The sequence below is a fragment of the Ixodes scapularis genome, unplaced genomic scaffold, assembly GCF_016920785.2.
Source record: "Ixodes scapularis isolate PalLabHiFi unplaced genomic scaffold, ASM1692078v2 PGA_scaffold10__122_contigs__length_95168666, whole genome shotgun sequence".
Taxonomy (NCBI): domain Eukaryota; kingdom Metazoa; phylum Arthropoda; class Arachnida; order Ixodida; family Ixodidae; genus Ixodes; species Ixodes scapularis.
The window spans coordinates 92,016,161-92,039,868 of record NW_024609836.1 but is presented as its reverse complement, the minus strand read 5'-3'; the positions used below and the strand labels follow the sequence as shown (position 1 = coordinate 92,039,868).

The window sequence follows — 23,708 nt, the reverse complement described above, 5'->3', positions numbered from 1 at the left end:
TTGAGAACGATGCCGATACGAGGATCCCATGAGACGCAAACTTTCTCACGGAGGAGCGCGCTTTCATCCTCAACTTTTACTTATCAGCTAAGGCAATATCATTTTCGCTTTGTCGATGTTCCCTTTTTTTTTTAAGAAAAACTGCGTCTTTCTCCGCGTTTTGGGGGGAGGGGGGGTGCAAAGTTGGTAAGATGATGTCACAAAACTTTGGTCACGGAAGTGACGTCACTCAGACGTCACTGCTGCTGCCGAGAACCGCGCAGTGCGCACGCGCGTTCTTTCTTATCTGCTGGCTTCCTCGTTTGCTCGCGTCAACGCGTCGATCTTCTGTCTGATTGAAACGGTGATAGACGGCGCTCCTGCAACCGTGATTCTACAATCTTCGTACTGGACAGTGGCCGAGAGGCCGAGTTCGTGGATCTCGTGTGCTCTGCCGCACGGGCAGTTCTCGTGACTCTCTCGTGCGACTCGGCGAAGCGGTAAAAACAATCGCGCGCAATTCCGCGTATGCGCCTAGCCTCCTTTATACTGACAAAGCCTGGCAGATCGCCACAAGAAGCGGCCGCCGAAATGGAAAAGGTGGAGTGGCAGACAACGGATGAAAGGAGAGCCACGCGACTGGCGCCCCGCTGCGGCGAGACGCCGAAACACACGTCTCCCGAACGTTGGAATGTCCGCTCGTGCTCCTCGCGCTACCACTTCTTTTCCCGCCGGGTTTGAAAACCATGTTTCGTGTCCTCGCCGCTGCAAAAGCTGTGCGCTGACGCCCAGGTTCCCCGAGAAATGGCTCTTTGACGCTCTGTGCTACCATATCCCCGCGCTCCAAATCTCGTCGAACTGCCAGGCTTTGTGAATATCGAGGAGGCCATGGCCATAGACTATATTACTTTATGTATGAGCCTCGGAGATGGCGGCGCGGGTGCTTGAACATTTGCCTCTATACCGGACTCCGAACCACGGGCATTCGCTTCTTGCGCACCCGAGATCGTCACGTGGCACGAACCCGTGGACGCTTCTTCACCAGGGGCCGTAGTTCTATGGAAATTCATGCAGCAAAGTAAACCTACGCGCTGACCCATTTTTGGTTGGTATTTATTTCCGAGGGTCGGGGCATAGTTTCCTGCGATAACAGATAAAACTTCATGCAACTCTGGCAAAAGGGCTGATGGGCGCTAGGTGGCGCAAGCTACCGCCCATCATAAAAGGTACACCCATTAGCACCCATCATTCATCCATCCAAGTGGCGTCATACTGAAGCGTAAAAGGCAAGTCTCGTGCTTTTTCTCCCCAAACGTCATGTCTAGTGGGTCCACACAGCGTCATTCGGCGTCTCAGAACGAGCCCAACATTAGCACGCGGCGACAACAAGAGCGACGCGCCTGCCCAACACCACCTGGACAGAAGGCCTCCACACGCGTCATCATAGTCAGATCGATCGAGGCCAGAGATTGGGCACGAGTGCTGCGTCAGTGTTCGGCTGCGGCTCGTGGCCAATCAGCGCGTCGAAGGTCGGGCTCGGGTCCGATAGCCGACCGAGCGCGATCCGACTGTGATGACGTTTCATAGAAGAAGAGGAAACCATGCGGAGGCCTTCTGTCTAGGTGGTGTTGGCCTGCCGCTTTGCAGCGTCTCTTGCCGAACTTCAGCGTCAGCTTAAGGCGGGTCGGCAATCTACTAACGATGACGTCACGAGCAGGCCTAGATTTATTTTAGGTGGTATTGCTCTGGCCGGAACGTGGCTCGAAATCGCCAAAACACGAAACAAAAACAAACAAAAAACAGCTTATAAAAAAAAAAAGTTTATTTTTTGGCGGAACACAAAGGCCAGTCAAGCACGGCAAAGAATAGGGGGATCTCAGTGCATGACGAAGCTCAGAATACCGTTAAACTTGTAAAATGCGATTTGAGCAGGGACAATACGCGAGTGAAACTTCATGCTCATCCTCCCATCGCGCACGGCACTTTTCAGATCCAAAGGCCCGTTCACATGCACCTGCGTTTCCTTACGACCGGGCTCTTGCGATCTCCTTCGACGAGAGAACGCACTGGCACGCAGGCGCCATCTATGAGGTCACCCGGGAAGTAGTCTCTAGAGCGAAGGTTTCGAAGTATTTGCGAGATGAAGAAATGTGCGGACTATTTATAAGAAATATATATATATATTTTTTTTTATTTTCCATTTACAATGGTGGAGGCCGAGAAAAAAAGCCGCACGAAACGGCTTGACGAGCTCTCGGCCCCCGAACTACATTCTGCAGCAGTGACAAAGCAAAAGAGAGACAAGGAAAAAAAAAAAAAAAAACACGTTGAAAACACACACGCCAAAAACACACACACCAAAAACATTAGTCGTCTACAACAAAATGGTACATCAACGCACGCAATTCTTTCATGCTTATAGTGCCAACGTCAACATCACTGTGATTAAAACAATTAAGCAGTTTAGATAATTTATAGCACAACATTTCTTTTCCTAGGTTCAATCGGCAAGTAGGTACATTCCAGTAATCAGGTTTTCGAAATTGATAATTGGGGACGCGTTGGTTTAAACCAGACAGTTCAATTATATAAGTACTGTTACTGCACAATTCACATTTATACTTTGTAGACAGCCTATAATTATACATGTTGTGGATACTTAATATATTATAAATTCTGAACAGGTTTTCTGTATGCGAGCAGAATGGCACATTGGCAATTATACGTAACATTCGTTTCTGAAGTAAATGTATTATCTTAAGATTTGTTGCCGTGGTAGTACCCCAAACTAGGTGGCAGTAATTTAAATGAGCAAAAAATAGAGACTTATACAGTAATAATTTAACCGACCTCGGAAATATATATCGATTCCGATATACCAGACCTACAACTTTTGCTAATTTATTTTTTAAATACTCAATATGATAGTCCCATGACATGTTTTGTGAAAACACAACGCCAAGCGTTTTGAATGACTCAACCAATTCAATATTTACTGAGTTTATATAAATGTGTTCTAATGGAGAAATAACTTAATCTTTTTGGCCTAAATATCATAGCTTTTGTTTTATTGGTATTTATTTTAAAGCGTTTTTATCGGTCCATTGTCCTAATTTATCTAGTACTGTGTTGGCCATAGATATAAGTTGGTCTGCCTTATCAGCAGTAAAAAGAAGCGTCGCATCGTCAGCATATATAACAAATTTAGTTGTCTGGTCAATGTTCACAATATCATTGACATAAGCGTTAAAAAGAAAAGGTCCCAAAATACTGCCTTGAGGTACGCCCGATATTACCGATTTAACTGTGGAAACGAAAGTATTACAACAAACGTATTGTTTGCGGTTTCCAAGATAGGATTGAAGAAGAGTTAAAGCTTGTCCGCGAATTCCATAATATTCCAGCTTTTTCAATAATAGTTCATGGTTTAGAAAATCAAAAGCCTTTGTAAAGTCAACGTAAATACCAAGTACTAGTTTTCGTTTCTCTAGATTTCCCAAAATAAATTCTTTCTGTTCAAGTAAGGCAAGTTCAGTTGATTTATGCTTTCTGAATCCAAACTGGGATCTTGTAATTAGCTTGTGTTTATCAAAAAAGTTCGACAAGCGGATATGAATAACTTTTTCAAGTCCCTTTGAAAAGAGAAAAGAATAAACGTTTATAACCATAAAAAAATATGCGCAATAAAAAATACGGAAAATATACGGTTTTGCGTGTTCCATAGCTACCTAATAGATGACGCTAGTGCGTTCTCCCGTCGTGATATCCCAAGAGGATTTAAGGCACTCGGTCGTAAGCAATCGCAAGTGCGTGAAACAGCCGTAACCGTTAATATGCGTTTAGGATGCGTACCGTTAGAGAAGCGTTCTTCAATTGTGAGGCTTCCTTTTGCCGGGATAGTGTCCAATTTCCCGGCAGGAGTCCGTTGTACGTAGACGCTGTACACGTATCCTGGGTCGCTGTACAGCCACGCCGACTCGGTGAACTGGACGGCCTGATAACCCCCGGCGATGCAGGCTGCAATAGAGATTGACGTAGCAGACGCCGAAGACGTTGTGGATATTATGCGGAACGCAAGTTCGTCTGCTTCTTTTGCAAGGGATGTGTTGACGTCAGAACCCCGAGCACTGATTGGCTCTGATTGAAGGATAATGGGTAGACCTCAAGGCAGCTTGCTTTGAGGTCTACCCACCATCCTACAATCAAAGCCAATCAGAACCCTGTGTCGTTCTGACGTCACCGGAACCCCCGTACAAGAAGCAGACGACGTGCTCTCCGCATTAGTATAGCGTTTTTGCGTTCAGCGAGCCATCCGGAAGCGAGCTCATAAACCAGCATGCGGATAGCAAAAAGGTTGATATAGGACATAGGAAAAATACGGCCTCCGATTTTGCTTTACTTTTTAACATTTCACTATCCCCCGCAATTGAGCTCTTAAAATAGACAAAAAAAAAGCTCCTGGCGAACCTACAATCGCGGGCCCAATTTTAGGTATGTACGTTTGGAATTCGAATTTCGCGAGGCTTGCCAAAATGTGTCGAGGCTCGTTCACGCAGTTGCGTCGACTGCGTTGCGCCGCGTTGCGTCGTGCAGTGCGGTCGCCATGGCAACAGCTCGACGCAAGCAGTCCAGTGTGAACGAGCCTTTTCTCCTTCCAGCCGCACACTGCATATGCGCGCTTCGAACACACGCGTAAGGGTGGTAACCATTCTGCTTAGCCACGCACGCTGCCATGTACACACAATATCCCGTGCAAATAAATTACAATTACAATTTCATGTCTGCGGACAGTTTTCGTGTGACCAGCGGGACAGGACTGTCCATACGAGGAACAAACACGCCTCACGCAGACATGATGACAGATAACACCGTCCTCATGTATATACAGCCAACACCGTGTCCTTTTTATGATCATGGCCTCCTCTCAACTCACAAAGCCTGGCAGTTCGACGACGGATCCATGGAGTGCTCGGTCGCAGATTTGGAGCGCGAGGATCTGGTAGCACAGAGCACCAAAGGCCCATTTCTTGGGGAACCTGGAAATCAGCGCGCAGCTTTTGAAGTGGCGAGGGCCCGAAACACACTTGTTCGCTCGGGAGAAGTGTATTTCGGCGTCTCGCCGCAGCGGGGCGCCGGTCACGTGGCTGTCTTCTCATCCGTTGTTTGCCGCTCCACCTTTTCTATTTCGGCGGCCGCTTCTCGCGGCGATCTGCCAGGCTTTGTCAGTACATACGAGGCTATGATATGAATCGATGTACGTGCAGTGTGAGGGCGGTGGCCGTGCCGTTAAAGGTACGGGAGCACGTGCATGAACCACGGAGTAAAGCTGCGCACGCCGCGCTCCTCTTCTCGTCGATAATGCCGCAGAAAGTTGTCCACGGGCATAAAAAGGCTATCGAATCCTTTGAATTTGTCATCCGTGTCTCCCTGTTAAGCGGCGATCACTTCATAAAACACAGGACGGATGTGGGTCCATCCTCGGTAATGCTTGCCGGCCAACATTGGCTAAGGTACCGATCGAGGTGCAGTCGTGTGTCCTCATTTCAACTGAGCCTTCTGTTTTTCCGGCCGCGAGGACGCCAATAAAACTACCCCGCACGTCAGGCACGCCCACTTGCTCTAAACCCCCCAAATCCATTTCGGAGGATTAGTACACCAACTGGGACGTAAAACGTGCGGGGCAGACTATACCTGGGTTTAGCCTCCGAAACATCCTTAGGGATTAATGAGTTGGAGAGCGAGGGTTTAAGTGCGCTCTCCTTCGACCATTTCAATCGTCCGCGTCGTTTCTCATTATAATCCGTTCGTGCCCCAGTTGACAGTGCAGTGAGAGCTACGCCTTCGCCCGACCGATCAGCCGCCTCCTTCTGATCACGTGACCCCGGTCTCTGAGCGTGCGCATGGGCGGAAGCGTGATCACGTGACAAGAGCGTCGTACGACTAGACCAACGAACGCGTATACCTTCCGCCGCACTGTCAGTTTAGGGGTGGGCGGGGTCTAGTTGGAGTACCGCTGTCTTGCGCAATAAAAGTAATCCTGCGGGAGTAAATATAGAGAGTAAATGTAGGAGTAAATGGAGAGGAGAGGCACCGGAGCGTCTTTTGTCGGTGGGGGAGTCGTACGTGTTCCGAATGATTGGACGTCATATCCGCTGAGGCCCGTTTACGGCAGCAGAAAAAGCCTCTTCAAAATGCCTCGATCCTAATGGCGCATATGGCAGAGGCTCAAACGCTAAGCGAACTGGCGGGTGGAAGTTATTTCTTGTTTGTTTTTCTTTTGTTTTTAGGCTCAAAACATTTATAAACAAATAAGCAGCTCAAACCAGATAGAGACGGATGGGGGCACGCCTATAACAAGGACTGGTGCTATAACTTTTAACTTTTATTACCACATCTGCTTTATTGCGGTGTTAATTAAATCAGGCATGTGAATGCACGCAATTGTTAGTCTAACAATAATGAAACGTGACAAAAATTAAAAAAAAGGTACGTACAAAAATATTGCGCATACGTAACAAAATTGTTATGCATAGAGTACGTTTTCGGGTTGGCCGGTAAATCTAGGAGCAATTGCTTATGTACCGAGACACACCGCGACTTCTGAGTCCTGACGCGGGCGCCATTCGTCGTCGCTAGGTCACGTGACGTGATTAAGTACGCCAGCCAATGGAATTAAGGGGCAATCCGCGTAGGAGCCCTGGTGCGGCGATATAGCGGCAGCAATGGCCACGAAAATTTTAGATGTACGAAGTCAAATAAATCTATAGAGTTAATATAATAATCTAGAGGGAAAGGTCCCATGCGTTGGGGGGTTATAGACGCGAAGATCGGCGACGGTCCCTGTTGGCGGTTCCCGATGGATCCATATCGCCGGCAACGCGTTGATATGCGTAAAGATGCTTCAAAACATCACCTGCAAGGTATTCACATTGTTTTTTTTTCTAGCTTACTTTGGAGTAAAACACCGGAATCGCGCATTACATGAAACTAAATAAAGCTGATAAGCACCCGGGCAACTTCAGCTCGTCGCGGCAAAACAAACACGCCTAAACTTTCTTCCGCTTTCTTTCTCCGCTCTTCTGTCGCTTTCTTCGTCGTTCTTTCTCTCAGGACTGCCGATGTTATCGCCCATTATTTGTCACGTCCTACTCCCATCTTTAGTCCCTCCCTGTAGAAAGCTACCTCATTTAGCAGGGGAGACATTTCCCGTCAAATTTGGCGTTAACAGTTACCATCACCAAAAACGTACTTCATGTTCCAGCGGGAACGTCTCAGTGGCTGAAGTGATTCCATTGAGACCACTCTCATTGGACAAGCAAGAACCTAATCTATCTTCTCATTGGCCGAGCTGATTAAATGGAAACCAATGATTGGCGATTGGAGTGCGCATCCAGGCGCCCTGTTTTGGGGGCACCGCGGTGAAGTACGCACATTTAGGATTATCCGAGAGTGAATGTTCAGCTCTGAATTCACTTCAATTTTTGTATTCTTGTAATTCCTGCAGTTTACAGCTCATTTGAGAATAAAGAATCTTCTGACCTGCGTAGCGTTTGTGTCTTTGTAGAGTTTTGTCGGAAGCAGTATCCCATCTGAAACAAAAACAAAGTGAAAAGGGTTTTTAATACGGCTTCGAGTAAGTGACCATTGTAAAAATGCTACCTGCTCCTCTTTTTTTTTTCCTTTTTTTCCTAAGCATACTTTTGTTTTAATTACCGAATATATACGCAGGAAGTGTAAAAAACTACTAAATTTTTTTCTTATATAAAGAAATAAACGCTTGGAATAAAGAAATCCTTCGGGATAACGTTATCGGCCGAGGCGGATGTCAGATTACGAAAAGTAAAGTGACAATTAGCAAATTAATCATCTAAATTTTCCAAATCATATTTTTCTTTTCTGTTTTTATATATAATGAATTTGTGACCAGTTATCAGAATATGCCCGAAATGCTGTTAGAACTCGGATAACTATAAATGTCGCTCCACGCTGTTCTCCGGCAGATCGAAGCTGCGGGGAGATACCGAAACAATGAGCCAAAAGAGCGACGACGGACCCGGAAACAACGGGTCGGTCTGACAGCGTCGCGTTATCCAATGGTCTCGTGGTCGTAAAAAAGGCACGCCACCTGTCTCTTTCGGCGCGAAGCTTTTGTCACCTTTTTTGAGACCTTGGATTTATTATGATATACTCTAATTACAGTCGGCGAGAGGTTAAAAATTTAGTAGAAGCTTGGTTTCTCTAGCGCGCGCTAGTTTCCTTCCGCCGGGATTTCGCTGTGCGTACGCCGAAGTACTATCAAAGGCAAAAAGCTCGCGGTGTAAGCGACGCATCTAGCTGCAAAGAGCTCGCGCTGGGGGCGGAGCATAGGGGGACCCAAACGTATTAACTTCTTTTTGCTGGTTCCTCCGCACGACGTTCGCCGAGCGCAAAAAGCTCGCGCTTGTAGCACATGTTTTGGTAAGACCCCGTTAGGGTGAGATAAGGTATAATAATAATAATAATACTTTCAGTCAGTTAGCCAGTCCCCCCTGGGTATCACAGTGTTTCCGGTGTTGACGAGAAATCTAGCCAGTGTAGTCTAACTGCTAAAGTGCAACGTGCATAATGCCATAATGGTTACTCGAACACACGCCGGTACGATGCTCACTCAAATCCCAATGTGCAGGGATCGAACCCAGGGTGCCTGGACTCTGCAGAGCAAGCTTTCGCCGCTCCACGTGCTCCGAGCTGCAGTACGTACACTCGACCACCGATACTTCGGAACCACAGTCAAAGCTCCCTACCGCGCGCGTGTAGCCTTCGCGGTTATTCCAGGTTAAGGTGAGACGGAATGTAGTAAGGCTTATCCGAAAGTGCTCACCTTGCCCACACGGTCGACACGAGGAACACGACCACTAGAGGCACGAGCAAAGCAGCGGTGAACGCATGGAAGACCGGCATTTGTGAACGCCGTCCGCGCGGAAGCTTGTTTGCGGCGCAGAAAGGCTCGTTTCCCTTGAAACGGGCTCCTCTCCAGTGCCATTATACGACGTCACTGCCTCGGAAAATTTATCGAGACACCAAACCTGTTTGCACGCAACTTTCCCCGGGAATGAAGGTCTGACCGGAACAGCTGACGCCAATGAACTCTGCGTCACAATCTTGGAGAATCTGTTCCTGATTCGTTTTACGTTCCTGAAAGAGTGGCGCGCGTTTTTAATTAAGTTGAGTTCATATCGCTGAGCGACGAGGGAGTTTTATCTGGCGGCTGTTGGCGACGTGCGCAACCGAAAGCGTCGCTGTGGTCGGCCTTCTACGATTGGCCGAACGCTGACTATGACGTCGGAAAGGGGATTTATCATCGACGCAAATAAGAGGAATGAAAGAACTTTAATTTTAACGGTGCTTGGCAGTGTTCCTTTGAGAGCGCAATGATTTCAAGCTTCCACCATACTAATAACAAACACCATCGAACTTGTTTTTCGCAATGTAATGACGTCACAAGGGGGAACCATAGGACGGCGCCACCAAAACATCTCGCCGCTGCTGAGCGCCTGCTTCCGCAGTTCTTTGGCCACGTGCATTCCACACCATCATTATTGTCGTTTTAGCAGCCTATTAGTCAATGTGAGCTCGTTCTGAGCATGAGCTTTAAATGACGCCCTCAAATATTGCGTCCAGTGAATTCACTGGACGCCATATTTGAGGGCGATGTTTAGAGGGCATGCTCAGAACGAGCTCACATTAATAGCCTGTTAAAGGGCAACTCCGCTTAATTTCAGAAATTTTTAGATAGTGGCCGATTTTGCTTTTTGAAGCACTCAAAAACAATCCCCGATCCTTTGTGTCGCGAAAAATAAAATATTTTTCGTGTAATTTTACTCTAGCCATGATCACAAACCGAAACCGAAACGGTGGCAAAGCCGGACAACATTGTATATTCGGCATCACTAAGCATGTACACCCACGTGATATACAAGGGAAGAAGGAGCTCCCCTCTTATCAGGATCCTCCTTTGTGCCTCCTGGATTAGCACAGGCGTCGCTATTTTCCTCCCAAAAGATTATAAAAGATTAACCTGCCACTCAAAAATCTTACAAAAGCAGCTTCCCTCTCCTCCTTTTACTTGGTGTTCAAAAGTATGCGATGTAACACAAGCCGCGCTCAACGAGGCGATCGGCTTACCAGTAGTATCAATAGTCGAGCGCCGGGCCGGCCGAGCGCGTCACTCACGTCTTTCACGGCGCTGGCGCCACCCGTGCTCTCCCCAAAAAAGAAAACAAAATTGAAAAAAAAAAAAAAAAAGAAGCTGTACATGTTTGATGACGTCGCGGACGTGCCGGGAGAAGGAATTTGGAGGAAGCGGAAATGCAGCCGGGCAGTGTTGTCTGGCCCGCACGTCTCATCCAAAACCAGCGGATTCGTGCTTGTCAAACTTTGACAGCGATTTTAATGAACTTCTAGGCGGAATTCCGTCGTAATATTTGCCATGGGGGTTTTGTAGATGATAACAAAGAGAACTGTATAGTTTTGCACTACTGGAAAAGAAGCGGAGTTGCCCTTTAAGACCGGCAACCTTGATGGTGCTAAATGCACGCTCCAGAAGGACTGCGGAAGCTCGCCGTCAGCACGAGCTCAGCAGCAGCGCACACGAATATGGCCGCCAGTGAATACTCCCTATACATACTCTGCTCATCTGAAGCCAAAGCTACAAGCGCGAGCTGGCCCGCGCTCGTGGCTTTGAGACGTGCATTTCTAGCGAGAGTGCTCGTTCTGCGGAGGAGACTTCAAAGCAGAGGCCTCGAGCTCTCGCTGGGGCAAATCCGAGGGGGCGACGGGGGCGGCCGCCGGGCCGCCCCCCCCCCCCTCCCAAACAAAGCTGCCCCCCCCCCCCTTTTCCCCTTCTCGGAGGGCGATTTTACATGGGTGGGCCGCCGATGCCAGTGGCGTACCAACATGTTTTTGAGCGGGGGGGCAAACCACACCCCTCCCCCCCCCCCCCCCCCAGGGCCGACGCGCTGCCCTTGCTATCCCTTGGGCGCCGCCGGCCAGTGTTTGCCCTGCCCAGTGGCGGCTGTTTCAGGGGGGGCAAAACACATGCCTTGCCCCCCCACTCTGACAACTAGGAAGGCAAGCGCCCCCCTTGCCCCCCCCCCGGGTTGGTACGCCCATGGCCGGTGTTTCAGATAAGGCTTTCAAGAAGTCCTACGGTGGTCGCAGGAAAAAAAAAAAGATGAAAATAAACTCTTTTCGGTAACAAACTTCCAGCCGCGGTGGAAGTCAGGGGTCCTAACACACACTAATGATCTAACTAATGAACTAAGATTTACAAATTCACTTTTTAATAGACCGATCGCACCAGCCAGTTTCACTACGCCACCGCTGCCGCAGTGCATCAAGGGAACTTTAGTCTTTCTGCACGTGCGACAACTTGGCTGGAGCTCTGCGCGTGTTAAACACGAAACGGCACGAGCCCCCTCGTGCAATGCCGTTTGCCTCCTGTGAACTAAAGTTATGGCGGCGTCACGCATGCGTCGAACGCATGGTGAGATCGGTCTAAACATGCTTCAAATTAACAACTTGCTGAGCGTCATCGAAAATCCCTCATTCAGCTAATTTTAAGAAAAAAACTTAAAGCACGCGTGGAGCGTGGGGACTGCGCTAAAGTTTTCACCGGTGCAGCACACGACCACAGAAATAATAGTGAGCGTAACTGAAACCGGCCAATACTCGACGGGCTGTATTCGGGCAAAGAGAAAACGAATTTCGAGCCGCAAATTGTGTGCTGCAGTGGGTAGTTGGACTCTTATAGGTCACGTCCAAATAAAAACCTCGGCGAGCATAGATACCCTATCAGTGTCCCATCAAGAACGAACCAAATATTCCACTTTGCTTCACCTTATCACCATCTGAGCACTTGTCCTCTAATAATGCATGATAGGTTAAGATGGTCCACCCCCGGAGTCCGGAACAAGTTCGTTTCCCGCCGCCCAGATTTGTCTGCGTGTGCGACGTAGTGCTATCAAAGGGTGTCGCGAACGTTTGTCGAACCGGATTTTTAGGTCGAACTTTTGGGGTTCGACTGGTTCGCAACGGTTCGAGTAACCTTCGAACTTTTAACCAGGTGCGACCGGTTCGACTTTGTGGACAGTGTGGCCAGACCGTGATACGTGGGCAAATCAGGAAGTCTTTGCCCCTATTTTCTTTTTAATCAAATTACGGCTGTAAATGCGAAGTGAACATATCCATTCCCTGCGGTGGACCTTTCTTGGACCGGCCCGGCCTTATCTATCGGTAGCCCCGCGGCACGGCGCTGCTGTCAGTTGTTGAAGATCACACGTCCACGGCAACGAAGTTTGATTCGTTTTCTTTGCAGCAAGGGACGAACGCCCATCGAAATCCACAGGGAAATGCAGCCCACGTCTGGGGAGAGGTGTCTCGCTTTGAGAAGTGCGAGGTGGTGGTGTTGTGACTGGTGAGTTTGCAAAAGGCCGTGAAGACTTGCATGACAATGAGCGTTCGGGGAGCCGGACGAATTCTACCACAGGGCCATCTCAAATTTAGTGCTGCGACTGGACAAATGTCTGTACCGGTGTGTGGGCTACGTGAAAAAAAAAATATTGTAAAGTACGTAAAATTCATCATCATCATCCTTTATTAAACCTTGAAGGCCATTGCGGGCATTACACAAGGTGGGAGTAACTGCTGAAGAAACATTATATAAAGGAACAAACAAAAAAGTGGGTTACATGCTGGAAACATTGTTATATAAAGCAGCGAACCCAGAAAAAAAAAAACACTTAAAACATTTTTAGGGAAAAACAGCCGATGAAACATACCCCAAATAAAACATTTCCATAAACACGAGTTGACTTTGCTATTAGTGCAAATGCAGATGGATGGTCAGTTGGGATATGAATGTATTATAATCTGTCTGGGTCACGATACTGATAGGCAGGCTATTCCAGTCCGTTATTGTGAATGGCAAGGTGGAGTTAAGAAACGAAACTGACGAGGCGAAAATTGGACGAACTTCACAGCCGTTATCAATGCGAGGAAATATGCGAGTGGCTGGGGATAATAGTGAAGTTGTGATGTCATGGTTATGATAGTAAATCTTGTGAAAAAGAAACAGGCGTGATGATGTTCTTCTGGATGAGAGCAGATCAAGGTTAGCTTTCATTCGTAAAGAAGTGATGCTGGTGTCTCGTGAGCAATCTGAAAAAAATTAATCTGATTGCGCGATTTTGAAGTGCCTCTATGTTTGTTATCAATGAATGTTGCCAAGGGGACCAGATGGATGACGCGTATTCAAGTTGCGATCTTACGAGTGTAGTGTAGGCTAGTTGTTTAACTGATGATGGTGCTAGTTTCAGATTCCGTCGAAGATAGCCAAGAGAGCGGTTAGCATTAGACAGGACGTGTGTTATATGCGTGTTCCATGAGAGATCGCCAGATAAGTAAACACCCAGATATTTGTAAGATGGACACTTGGTAATTACCTGGCTGCACATGGTGCAAGTGAAAGAGAGAGGACTATGGAGCAGGTGTGAAGGAAACGAGATTTGTTTTAAAAAAGTTAATTGTCATTTTCCACTGTTTACACTAGTCGGCTATTAGGTTAAGGTCAGCTTGTAGGGTTAGGTTATCGTTCAGGTTAGATACAGATCGGTAAATTACCCAGTCATCAGCAAAAAGTCGAACACAGGATGTTATGCGATCTGGTAGGTCATTTACAAATGTTAAAAAACAAAAAAGGCAGAGGTCCGAGAACACTGCCCTGGGGGACTCCGGATGCTACAGGAGAATAAGCTGACGACTGGTTGTTAATCACGGTATGCTGAGTACGATTGGTTAAAAATTGTCCTATCCATGATGTTACGAGTGGATGAATGTGAAGCTGATTTATCTTGAGCATGAGTAAACTGTGGGATACCTTATCGAATGCTTTAGAAAAATCAATGAATATGGCGTCTGTCTGTATGTTATTATCGATGTTACTGTGTATTTCATGAACAAGTTGTACAAGTTGCGTTTCGCAAGAATATGATTGTCTTAACCCGTGCTGGGCTTGGAAAGAGGATGAGGTTATTTTCGAAATGCTTTATGACATTTGAATATATTATGTGCTCAAGTAGCTTGCACTGGTTAGAGATATAGGACGATAATTTGATGGTGAAGTTCGATCCCTCGATTTGTGTATGGGGACCACTCTGCCGATTTTTCAATCTGTAGGAAGTTCGTCAGCACTGCCTTGTCGCTTGTCTCCTCTTAATCATCTGTTTTTCGATTCTATTACCTATTTTACCTATTCCAGTGTATTCTTTATCCTATGCATATTTGTAATTACCTGTATCTACCTTATTTTGGCTAATAAAAAATAGGGGCAAAGACTTTCTTATTCGCCCTCGTACAAGCATGTCTAGATTAGGAGAATGTTTTTTTTTTTTTTTTTTTTTTTTTTTTAAGGAAAGGGTTATTTTAATTTTACGAATATATATATATATTAATTTTTGTACAGTATTAACTGAAATAACCAATCAGTGCTGCCCTTAATTCATCCCTTAGTGATAACCATCCAATCCGATGCCAACCGGTTAGCCTGTCGCTCATCCGCATAGCAGTCGAACCTGAGTCGAACCTTTGTCGAACTTTTCACAAGAAGTTCGAAAAAGTCGAACCTGGTTTAACTCGAACCTTGACCGGTTCGCGACATCCCTAGTGCTATCAAAGGCAGAAAGATCGAGCTCAACGCGGAGCATCTTCTGGATTGTAATGGAAGGATGTATTTCTGATTCTCCAGCCACTGTCGGTCCTCTTTATTCATTGCTACACGCATGCGGCGAGTAGTTTATGTATTTGAAAATACAGTTTGTCATCAAAGTTAGAGCCGGAAAATGATGATGCACAAAAACTGTCACGTTCCGGTTATTGAGTTAACAACACGCACAAAGAGTCCTAAAACTGAATTATTAAGTTTTCGGTTTTTTTTTTTTACCTCGGACTTTTGGTTACAATGAAAAACAGACTTCACGACATACATTTTTATTATATAACTGAGAGAACAACTGTTTGGATAGTATTCGCATAATCACCTACGATATGTTGGAAGCTCATATACTACTCAGTAAATATTTGTGCAAAGTTGAATGTTTCAAGACACCCTGCAACACGTTTCTAGCTATTTTAACTGGCACGCCCTACGCGTGAAACGGGTGTACAGACGGTAGTAACAGCATAAAATTGTTTTAAAAGTAGAGTTATATTTAGGAAATAATGACTGCAGGCGTTAGCTGAGCAAGTTGGTTCATTGCTTGTGGATGGGGCCAGCTGAACATCAAAAACAGAGGAAAAAAAATATAACATTCGCACCGCTGGACTAGCAACACTTAATGATGCCTCCTTTTCCTTTTCTTCTAATCCTTGTTAGTGTAAAGTTAGTCTAAAAAAAAAAGAAAACCAAAATCAAGGATTATAAGAAAAGGAAAAAGAGGCATAATTAAATGTTGCTAGTCCAGCGGTGCGAGTGTTATATTTTTTTTCTCTGTGTGGTTTTCATGTTCAGCTGGCCCCATTCACAAGGAAATAATGAGTTTAGAGAACCTCCACGACGAGGGCACGCGGTCAAAACGTGAGATCGCCGTCTGGGTGGTGGAACCACCCGGCCAATTCAAAACAGAAAGCTCACTTTAGCTATCCATCAAAATGTGGTTTTCAAATTTTGCATTAGCACTAAAACCCCTTGCATCAAGGCAGCCGCTCCCAAGGGAACGTGTCGTTACCTTGAGATAGAGGGCGCAAGCCGCCGCCCTCTTCGAAAGTATAACACATTTTGACCCTCTATAGAAATACTAAATGTTAAAGTTCTTGCTAGATGACGCAAGTTACCGCCCAGCTTCAAAGCAACGCACTCCATAAAAATGTAAAAACGTGAGCGCCCCGGTTAGGTGGCGCGAGCTGCCGCCTAATCTAAAAATTGAATCTTGATTTATTCTTTTATAAAGATGTAATAATGTGAGAATTACTGGTAGAAAGCGCGTGCTGCAGCCCCACTCAACAGACAGAGTTAACTTTAGTTTCCTATTCGATCACTGCAATATCAGTAGTCGCGATCCTGACAAGAGTATCTAGTAACGTTGATCCTGACGGTGGTCTAATAACGGAGGTAAAAGAGGCCAACGTCTGTTCTGTTGCCTCCTCCAACGCCATTCCCCTCTCTCAAGAGCCAGACGGACGCCGGAAACCTCAAGAGCCTCGGGTTTGGACACCACCACCTAGACAGAAGGCCTCCGCATGGTTTCCTCTTCTTCTATGAAACGTCATCACAGTCGGATCGCGCTCGGTCGGCTATTGGACCCGAGCCCGACCTTCGACGCGCTGATTGGCCACGAGCCGCAGCCGAACACTGACGCAGCACTCGTGCCCAATCTCTCGCCTCGATCGATCTGACTATGATGACGCGTGTGGAGGCCTTCTGTCTAGGTGGTGTTGGTTTGGATGCCTAGGGAACTGAACGTAACGGGCCGTTGTGATGCCAGCAACACCGACACCCGTTCGTTGATGATTTCACTTCTACGATCAACCAACAGGTTCGCGACAGGGATCAACCTGACCCTATCTAAAAGCACCGCGGGTTCTTTTTGCTGCAGAGATACTAGAATGGTCGTATTTCCTGGATTCGTTTTAGAAAATTATCGTCGGTGCATCTTGCCTCTTTTTTTTTTCTGTAAGTACAAGACCCTCTAGTTGTGCTTGATTCGTTGGCTTGATGATTGGAATTGGTTCCCTCTTGTGTCAATATACATATGTGGGGTTATTAATGCAGCTTTGTCACGCCGACCGTACACATTACACAAAAGGTCCGACTTCGCTACGATGATTGCAGTTTCGGCCGAATCAGCGCCAGTGCAAGTTTTTGTTCTATCAACTTTCAATGCGCAATTTATGCGGATGAGGGACTGGGGTTTCTTCTTTTCTATTGCGGAATTCTAGAGGGCACTTTCTACATTCTAAATCAATATATATTAAGGCATTATTGATTTCTGGAAATTACCGTTCTCCATCGTTGTCATGAATGTCTCGTTGTCTATCGTGTTGATCTAGAAGTCTGGGAAGCGGAATTCTGGAGGGCACTTTCTACATTCTAAATCAATATATATTATGGCATTACTGATTTCTGGAATTCGACCTCTCCCTTATTTAGCCCATGATCATAACTTACCGTTCTCCATCGTTGTCAAGAATGCCTCCTTTTCTATTGTGTTGATCTAGAAGTCTAGGAAGCGGAATTCTGGAGGGCACTTTCTACATTCTAGATCAATATATATTATGGCATTGCCTATTTCTGGAATTCGACCTCTCGCTTATTTAGCCCATGATCATAACTTACCGTTCTCCATCCATGTTGCCAAGAATATTCCCTCAAAATACCACGCAAGGCGTACCTTTTTATCTGAACTCCCCTCTCTCCTTCTTTCTTGTTAAATTTTTTCTCCTGTACTTTTTTTTACATATAACGGGTTAATATTTTTAACCTAAACCTCACCTTCAAACCGTTATGAACTCATGCATGCAGAACGAACAGAAAACGGCAATAACATAAATATTTATTGACATCGACAGTAGACTAATTGAGAAAAGGTCTTGGAGGAAACTTGGCGCACCAGGGGAATCACTTCACATCACTTCCATGACCTGCTGGAACTTCACCACAGACTCAACCGGCCTTCACGCAGCACTTCCAGGGAGACAACTTTAATGAACACTGAAGCGGCGGACTTCAAGGAGCGGTCGCAAAATTCTGGATTCTTCGAAACGAGAACACCTTGAAGTTGTCCGAGGTATCAACCTTCAGCGGCGCCCGCAACTTCGGGAGTAACTGACGCTGACGAAGTCACTCTGCCCAACGCTGCAGGCTTCAAGGAGGCTGAGAGACCCTATGCTGCAGTCGTCTGAAGATCGACAATTCCGTGATCAGCACGGGCAGGAATCAGCTCCGCCGACTCCGTGATCAGCACGGGCAGGAATCGGCTCCGCCGACTCCGTGATCAGCACGGGCAGGAATCAGCTCCGCCGACTCCGTGATCAGCACGAGCACGAATCAGCTCCGCCGACTCCGTGATCAGCACGGGCAGGAATCAGCTCCGCCGACTCCGTGATCAGCACGGGCAGGAATCAGCTCCGCCGACTCCGTGATCAGCACGGGCAGGAATCAGCTCCGCCGACTCCGTGATCAGCACGGGCAGGAATCGGCTCCGCCGACTCAGTGATCAGCACGGGCAGGAATCAGCTCCGCCGACTCCGTGATCAGCACGGGCAGGAATCAGCTCCGCCGACTCCGTGATCAGCACGGGCAGGAATCAGCTCCGCCGACTCCGAGATCAGCATGGGCAGGAATCGGCTCCGCCGACTCAGTGATCAGCACGGGCAGGAATCAGCTCCGCCGACTCCGTGATCAGCACGGGCAGGAATCAGCTCCGCCGACTCCGTGATCAGCACGGGCAGGAATCAGCTCCGCCGACTCCGTGATCAGCACGGGCAGGAATCAGCTCCGCCGACTCCGTGATCAGCAGGGGCAGGAATCAGCTCCGCCGACTCAGTGATCAGCACGGGCAGGAATCGGCTCCGCCGACTCAGTGATCAGCACGGGCAGGAATCGGCTCCGCCGACTCCGTGATCAGCACGGGCAGGAATCGGCTCCGCCGACTCCGTGATCAGCACGGGCAGGAATCGGCTCCGCCGACTCCGTGATCAGCACGAGCAGGAATCGGCTCTGCCGACTCCGTGATCAGCACGGGCAGGAATCGGCTCCGCCGACTACGTGATCAGCACGGGCAGGAATCGGCTCCGCCGACTCAGTGATCAGCACGAGCAGGAATTGGCTCTGCCGACTCCGTGATCAGCACGGGCAGGAATCGGCTCCGCCGACTCCGTGATCAGCACGGGCAGGAATCGGCGCCGCCGACTCCGTGATCAGCACGGGCAGGAATCGGCTCCGCCGACTCCGTGATCAGCACGGGCAGGAATCAGCTCCGCCGACTCCGTGATCAGCACGGGCAGGAATCAGCTCCGCCGACTCCGTGATCAGCACGGGCAGGAATCAGCTCCGCCGACTCCGTGATCAGCACGGGCAGGAATCAGCTCCGCCGACTCCGTGATCGGCACGGGCAGGAATCAGCTCCGCACACTCCGTGATCAGCACGGGCAGGAATCAGCTCCGCCGACTCCGTGATCAGCACGGGCAGGAATCGGCTCCACCGACTCCGTGATCAGCACGGGCAGGAATCAGCTCCGCCGACTCCGTGATCAGCACGGGCAGGAATCAGCTCCGCCGACTCAGTGATCAGCACGGGCAGCAATCGGCTCCGCCGACTCAGTGATCAGCACGGGCAGGAATCGGCTCCGCCGACTCCGTGATCAGCACGGGCAGGAATCGGCTCCGCCGACTCCGTGATCAGCACGGGCAGGAATCAGCTCCGCCGACTCAGTGATCAGCACGGGCAGGAATCGGCTCCGCCGACTCAGTGATCAGCACGGGCAGGAATCGGCTCCGCCGACTCCGTGATCAGCACGGGCAGGAATCGGCTCCGCCGACTCCGTGATCAGCACGAGCAGGAATCGGCTCTGCCGACTCCGTGATCAGCACGGGCAGGAATCGGCTCCGCCGACTACGTGATCAGCACGGGCAGGAATCGGCTCCGCCGACTCCGTGATCAGCACGAGCAGGAATCGGCTCTGCCGACTCCGTGATCAGCACGGGCAGGAATCGGCTCCGCCGACTCCGTGATCAGCACGGGCAGGAATCGGCGCCGCCGACTCCGTGATCAGCACGGGCAGGAATCGGCTCCGCCGACTCCGTGATCAGCACGGGCAGGAATCAGCTCCGCCGACTCCGTGATCAGCACGGGCAGGAATCAGCTCCGCCGACTCCGTGATCAGCACGGGCAGGAATCAGCTCCGCCGACTCCGTGATCAGCACGGGCAGGAATCAGCTCCGCCGACTCCGTGATCGGCACGGGCAGGAATCAGCTCCGCACACTCCGTGATCAGCACGGGCAGGAATCAGCTCCGCCGACTCCGTGATCAGCACGGGCAGGAATCGGCTCCACCGACTCCGTGATCAGCACGGGCAGGAATCGGCACCGCCGACACCGTGATCAGCACGGGCAGGAATCGGCTCCGCCGACTCCGTGATCAGCACGGGCAGGAATCGGCTCCGCCGATTCCGTGATCAGCACGGACAGGAATCAGCTCCGCAACTCCGTGATCAGCACGGACAGGAATCAGCTCCGCAACTCCGTGATCAGCACGGACAGTAATCAGCTCCGCAACTCCGTGATCAGCACGGACAGGAATCAGCTCCGCCGACTCAGTGATCAGCACGGGCAGGAATCGGCTCCGCCGACTCAGTGATCAGCACGGGCAGGAATCGGCTCCGCCGACTCCGTGATCAGCACGGGCAGGAATCGGCTCCGCCGACTCCGTGATCAGCACGGGCAGGAATCGGCTCTGCCGACTCAGTGATCAGCACGGGCAGGAATCGGCTCCGCCGACTCCGTGATCAGCACGGGCAGGAATCGGCTCCGCCGACTCCGTGATCAGCACGAGCAGGAATCGGCTCTGCCGACTCCGTGATCAGCACGGGCAGGAATCGGCTCCGCCGACTCCGTGATCAGCACGGGCAGGAATCGGCGCCGCCGACTCCGTGATCAGCACGGGCAGGAATCGGCTCCGCCGACTCCGTGATCAGCACGGGCAGGAATCAGCTCCGCCGACTCCGTGATCAGCACGGGCAGGAATCAGCTCCGCCGACTCCGTGATCAGCACGGGCAGGAATCAGCTCCGCCGACTCCGTGATCAGCACGGGCAGGAATCAGCTCCGCCGACTCCGTGATCGGCACGGGCAGGAATCAGCTCCGCACACTCCGTGATCAGCACGGGCAGGAATCAGCTCCGCCGACTCCGTGATCAGCACGGGCAGGAATCGGCTCCACCGACTCCGTGATCAGCACGGGCAGGAATCAGCTCCGCCGACTCCGTGATCAGCACGGGCAGGAATCAGCTCCGCCGACTCAGTGATCAGCACGGGCAGGAATCGGCTCCGCCGACTCAGTGATCAGCACGGGCAGGAATCGGCTCCGCCGACTCCGTGATCAGCACGGGCAGGAATCGGCTCCGCCGACTCCGTGATCAGCACGGGCAGGAATCAGCTCCGCCGACTCAGTGATCAGCACGGGCAGGAATCGGCTCCGCCGACTCAGTGATCAGCACGGGCAGGAATCGGCTCCGCCGACTCCGTGATCAGCACGGGCAGGAATCGGCTCCGCCGACTCCGTGATCAGCACGAGCAGGAATCGGCTCTGCCGACTACGGAGTCGGCAGAGCACGAGCAGGAATCGGCAGATCAGCACGGGCAGGAATCGGCTCCGCCGACTACGTGATCAGCACGGGCAGGAATCGGCTCCGCCGACTCCGTGATCAGCACGAGCAGGAATCGGCTCTGCCGACTCCGTGATCAGCACGGGCAGGAATCGGCTCCGCCGACTCCGTGATCAGCACGGGCAGGAATCGGCGCCGCCGACTCCGTGATCAGCACGGGCAGGAATCAGCTCCGCCGACTCCGTGATCAGCACGGGCAGGAATCGGCTCCACCGACTCCGTGATCAGCACGGGCAGGAATCGGCTCCGCCGACTCCGTGATCAGCACGGGCAGGAATCAGCTCCGCCGACTCCGTGATCAGCACGGGCAGGAATCGGCTCCGCCGACTCCGTGATCAGCACGGGCAGGAATCGGCTCCGCCGACTCCGTGATCAGCACGGGCAGGAATCAGCTCCGCCGACTCCGTGATCAGCACGGGCAGGAATCAGCTCCGCCGACTCCGTGATCAGCACGGGCAGGAATCAGCTCCGCCGACTCCGTGATCAGCACGGGCAGGAATCAGCTCCGCCGACTCCGTGATCGGCACGGGCAGGAATCAGCTCCGCACACTCCGTGATCAGCACGGGCAGGAATCAGCTCCGCCGACTCCGTGATCAGCACGGGCAGGAATCGGCTCCACCGACTCCGTGATCGGCACGGGCAGGAATCGGCACCGCCGACTCCGTGATCAGCACGGGCAGGAATCGGCTCCGCCGACTCCGTGATCAGCACGAGCAGGAATCGGCTCTGCCGACTCCGTGATCAGCACGGGCAGGAATCGGCTCCGCCGACTACGTGATCAGCACGGGCAGGAATCGGCTCCGCCGACTCCGTGATCAGCACGAGCAGGAATCGGCTCTGCCGACTCCGTGATCAGCACGGGCAGGAATCGGCTCCGCCGACTCCGTGATCAGCACGGGCAGGAATCGGCGCCGCCGACTCCGTGATCAGCACGGGCAGGAATCGGCTCCGCCGACTCCGTGATCAGCACGGGCAGGAATCAGCTCCGCCGACTCCGTGATCAGCACGGGCAGGAATCAGCTCCGCCGACTCCGTGATCAGCACGGGCAGGAATCAGCTCCGCCGACTCCGTGATCAGCACGGGCAGGAATCAGCTCCGCCGACTCCGTGATCGGCACGGGCAGGAATCAGCTCCGCACACTCCGTGATCAGCACGGGCAGGAATCAGCTCCGCCGACTCCGTGATCAGCACGGGCAGGAATCGGCTCCACCGACTCCGTGATCAGCACGGGCAGGAATCGGCACCGCCGACACCGTGATCAGCACGGGCAGGAATCGGCTCCGCCGACTCCGTGATCAGCACGGGCAGGAATCGGCTCCGCCGATTCCGTGATCAGCACGGACAGGAATCAGCTCCGCAACTCCGTGATCAGCACGGACAGGAATCAGCTCCGCAACTCCGTGATCAGCACGGACAGTAATCAGCTCCGCAACTCCGTGATCAGCACGGACAGGAATCAGCTCCGCCGACTCAGTGATCAGCACGGGCAGGAATCGGCTCCGCCGACTCAGTGATCAGCACGGGCAGGAATCGGCTCCGCCGACTCCGTGATCAGCACGGGCAGGAATCGGCTCCGCCGACTCCGTGATCAGCACGGGCAGGAATCGGCTCTGCCGACTCAGTGATCAGCACGGGCAGGAATCGGCTCCGCCGACTCCGTGATCAGCACGGGCAGGAATCGGCTCCGCCGACTCCGTGATCAGCACGAGCAGGAATCGGCTCTGCCGACTCCGTGATCAGCACGGGCAGGAATCGGCTCCGCCGACTCCGTGATCAGCACGGGCAGGAATCGGCGCCGCCGACTCCGTGATCAGCACGGGCAGGAATCGGCTCCGCCGACTCCGTGATCAGCACGGGCAGGAATCAGCTCCGCCGACTCCGTGATCAGCACGGGCAGGAATCAGCTCCGCCGACTCCGTGATCAGCACGGGCAGGAATCAGCTCCGCCGACTCCGTGATCAGCACGGGCAGGAATCAGCTCCGCCGACTCCGTGATCGGCACGGGCAGGAATCAGCTCCGCACACTCCGTGATCAGCACGGGCAGGAATCAGCTCCGCCGACTCCGTGATCAGCACGGGCAGGAATCGGCTCCACCGACTCCGTGATCAGCACGGGCAGGAATCAGCTCCGCCGACTCCGTGATCAGCACGGGCAGGAATCAGCTCCGCCGACTCAGTGATCAGCACGGGCAGGAATCGGCTCCGCCGACTCAGTGATCAGCACGGGCAGGAATCGGCTCCGCCGACTCCGTGATCAGCACGGGCAGGAATCGGCTCCGCCGACTCCGTGATCAGCACGGGCAGGAATCA

The 23,708-nt window shown here is 51.0% G+C and overlaps 1 protein-coding gene across 1 annotated transcript in view; it reads right to left on the bottom strand.

Annotated features, from left to right (window-relative positions):
• LOC8051264 (ovochymase-1) overlaps positions 1-23,708 on the bottom strand; it is a 62,144-nt gene that overhangs the window by 20,722 nt on the left and 17,714 nt on the right. The window contains exons 4-5 of the mRNA XM_042288632.1: positions 9,045-9,153; positions 3,832-3,996 (exon numbers count right to left, since the gene is read on the bottom strand). Of these exons, the coding sequence (XP_042144566.1) occupies positions 3,832-3,996; positions 9,045-9,153 (274 nt within the window). The remainder of the gene's footprint in view (positions 1-3,831; positions 3,997-9,044; positions 9,154-23,708) is intronic.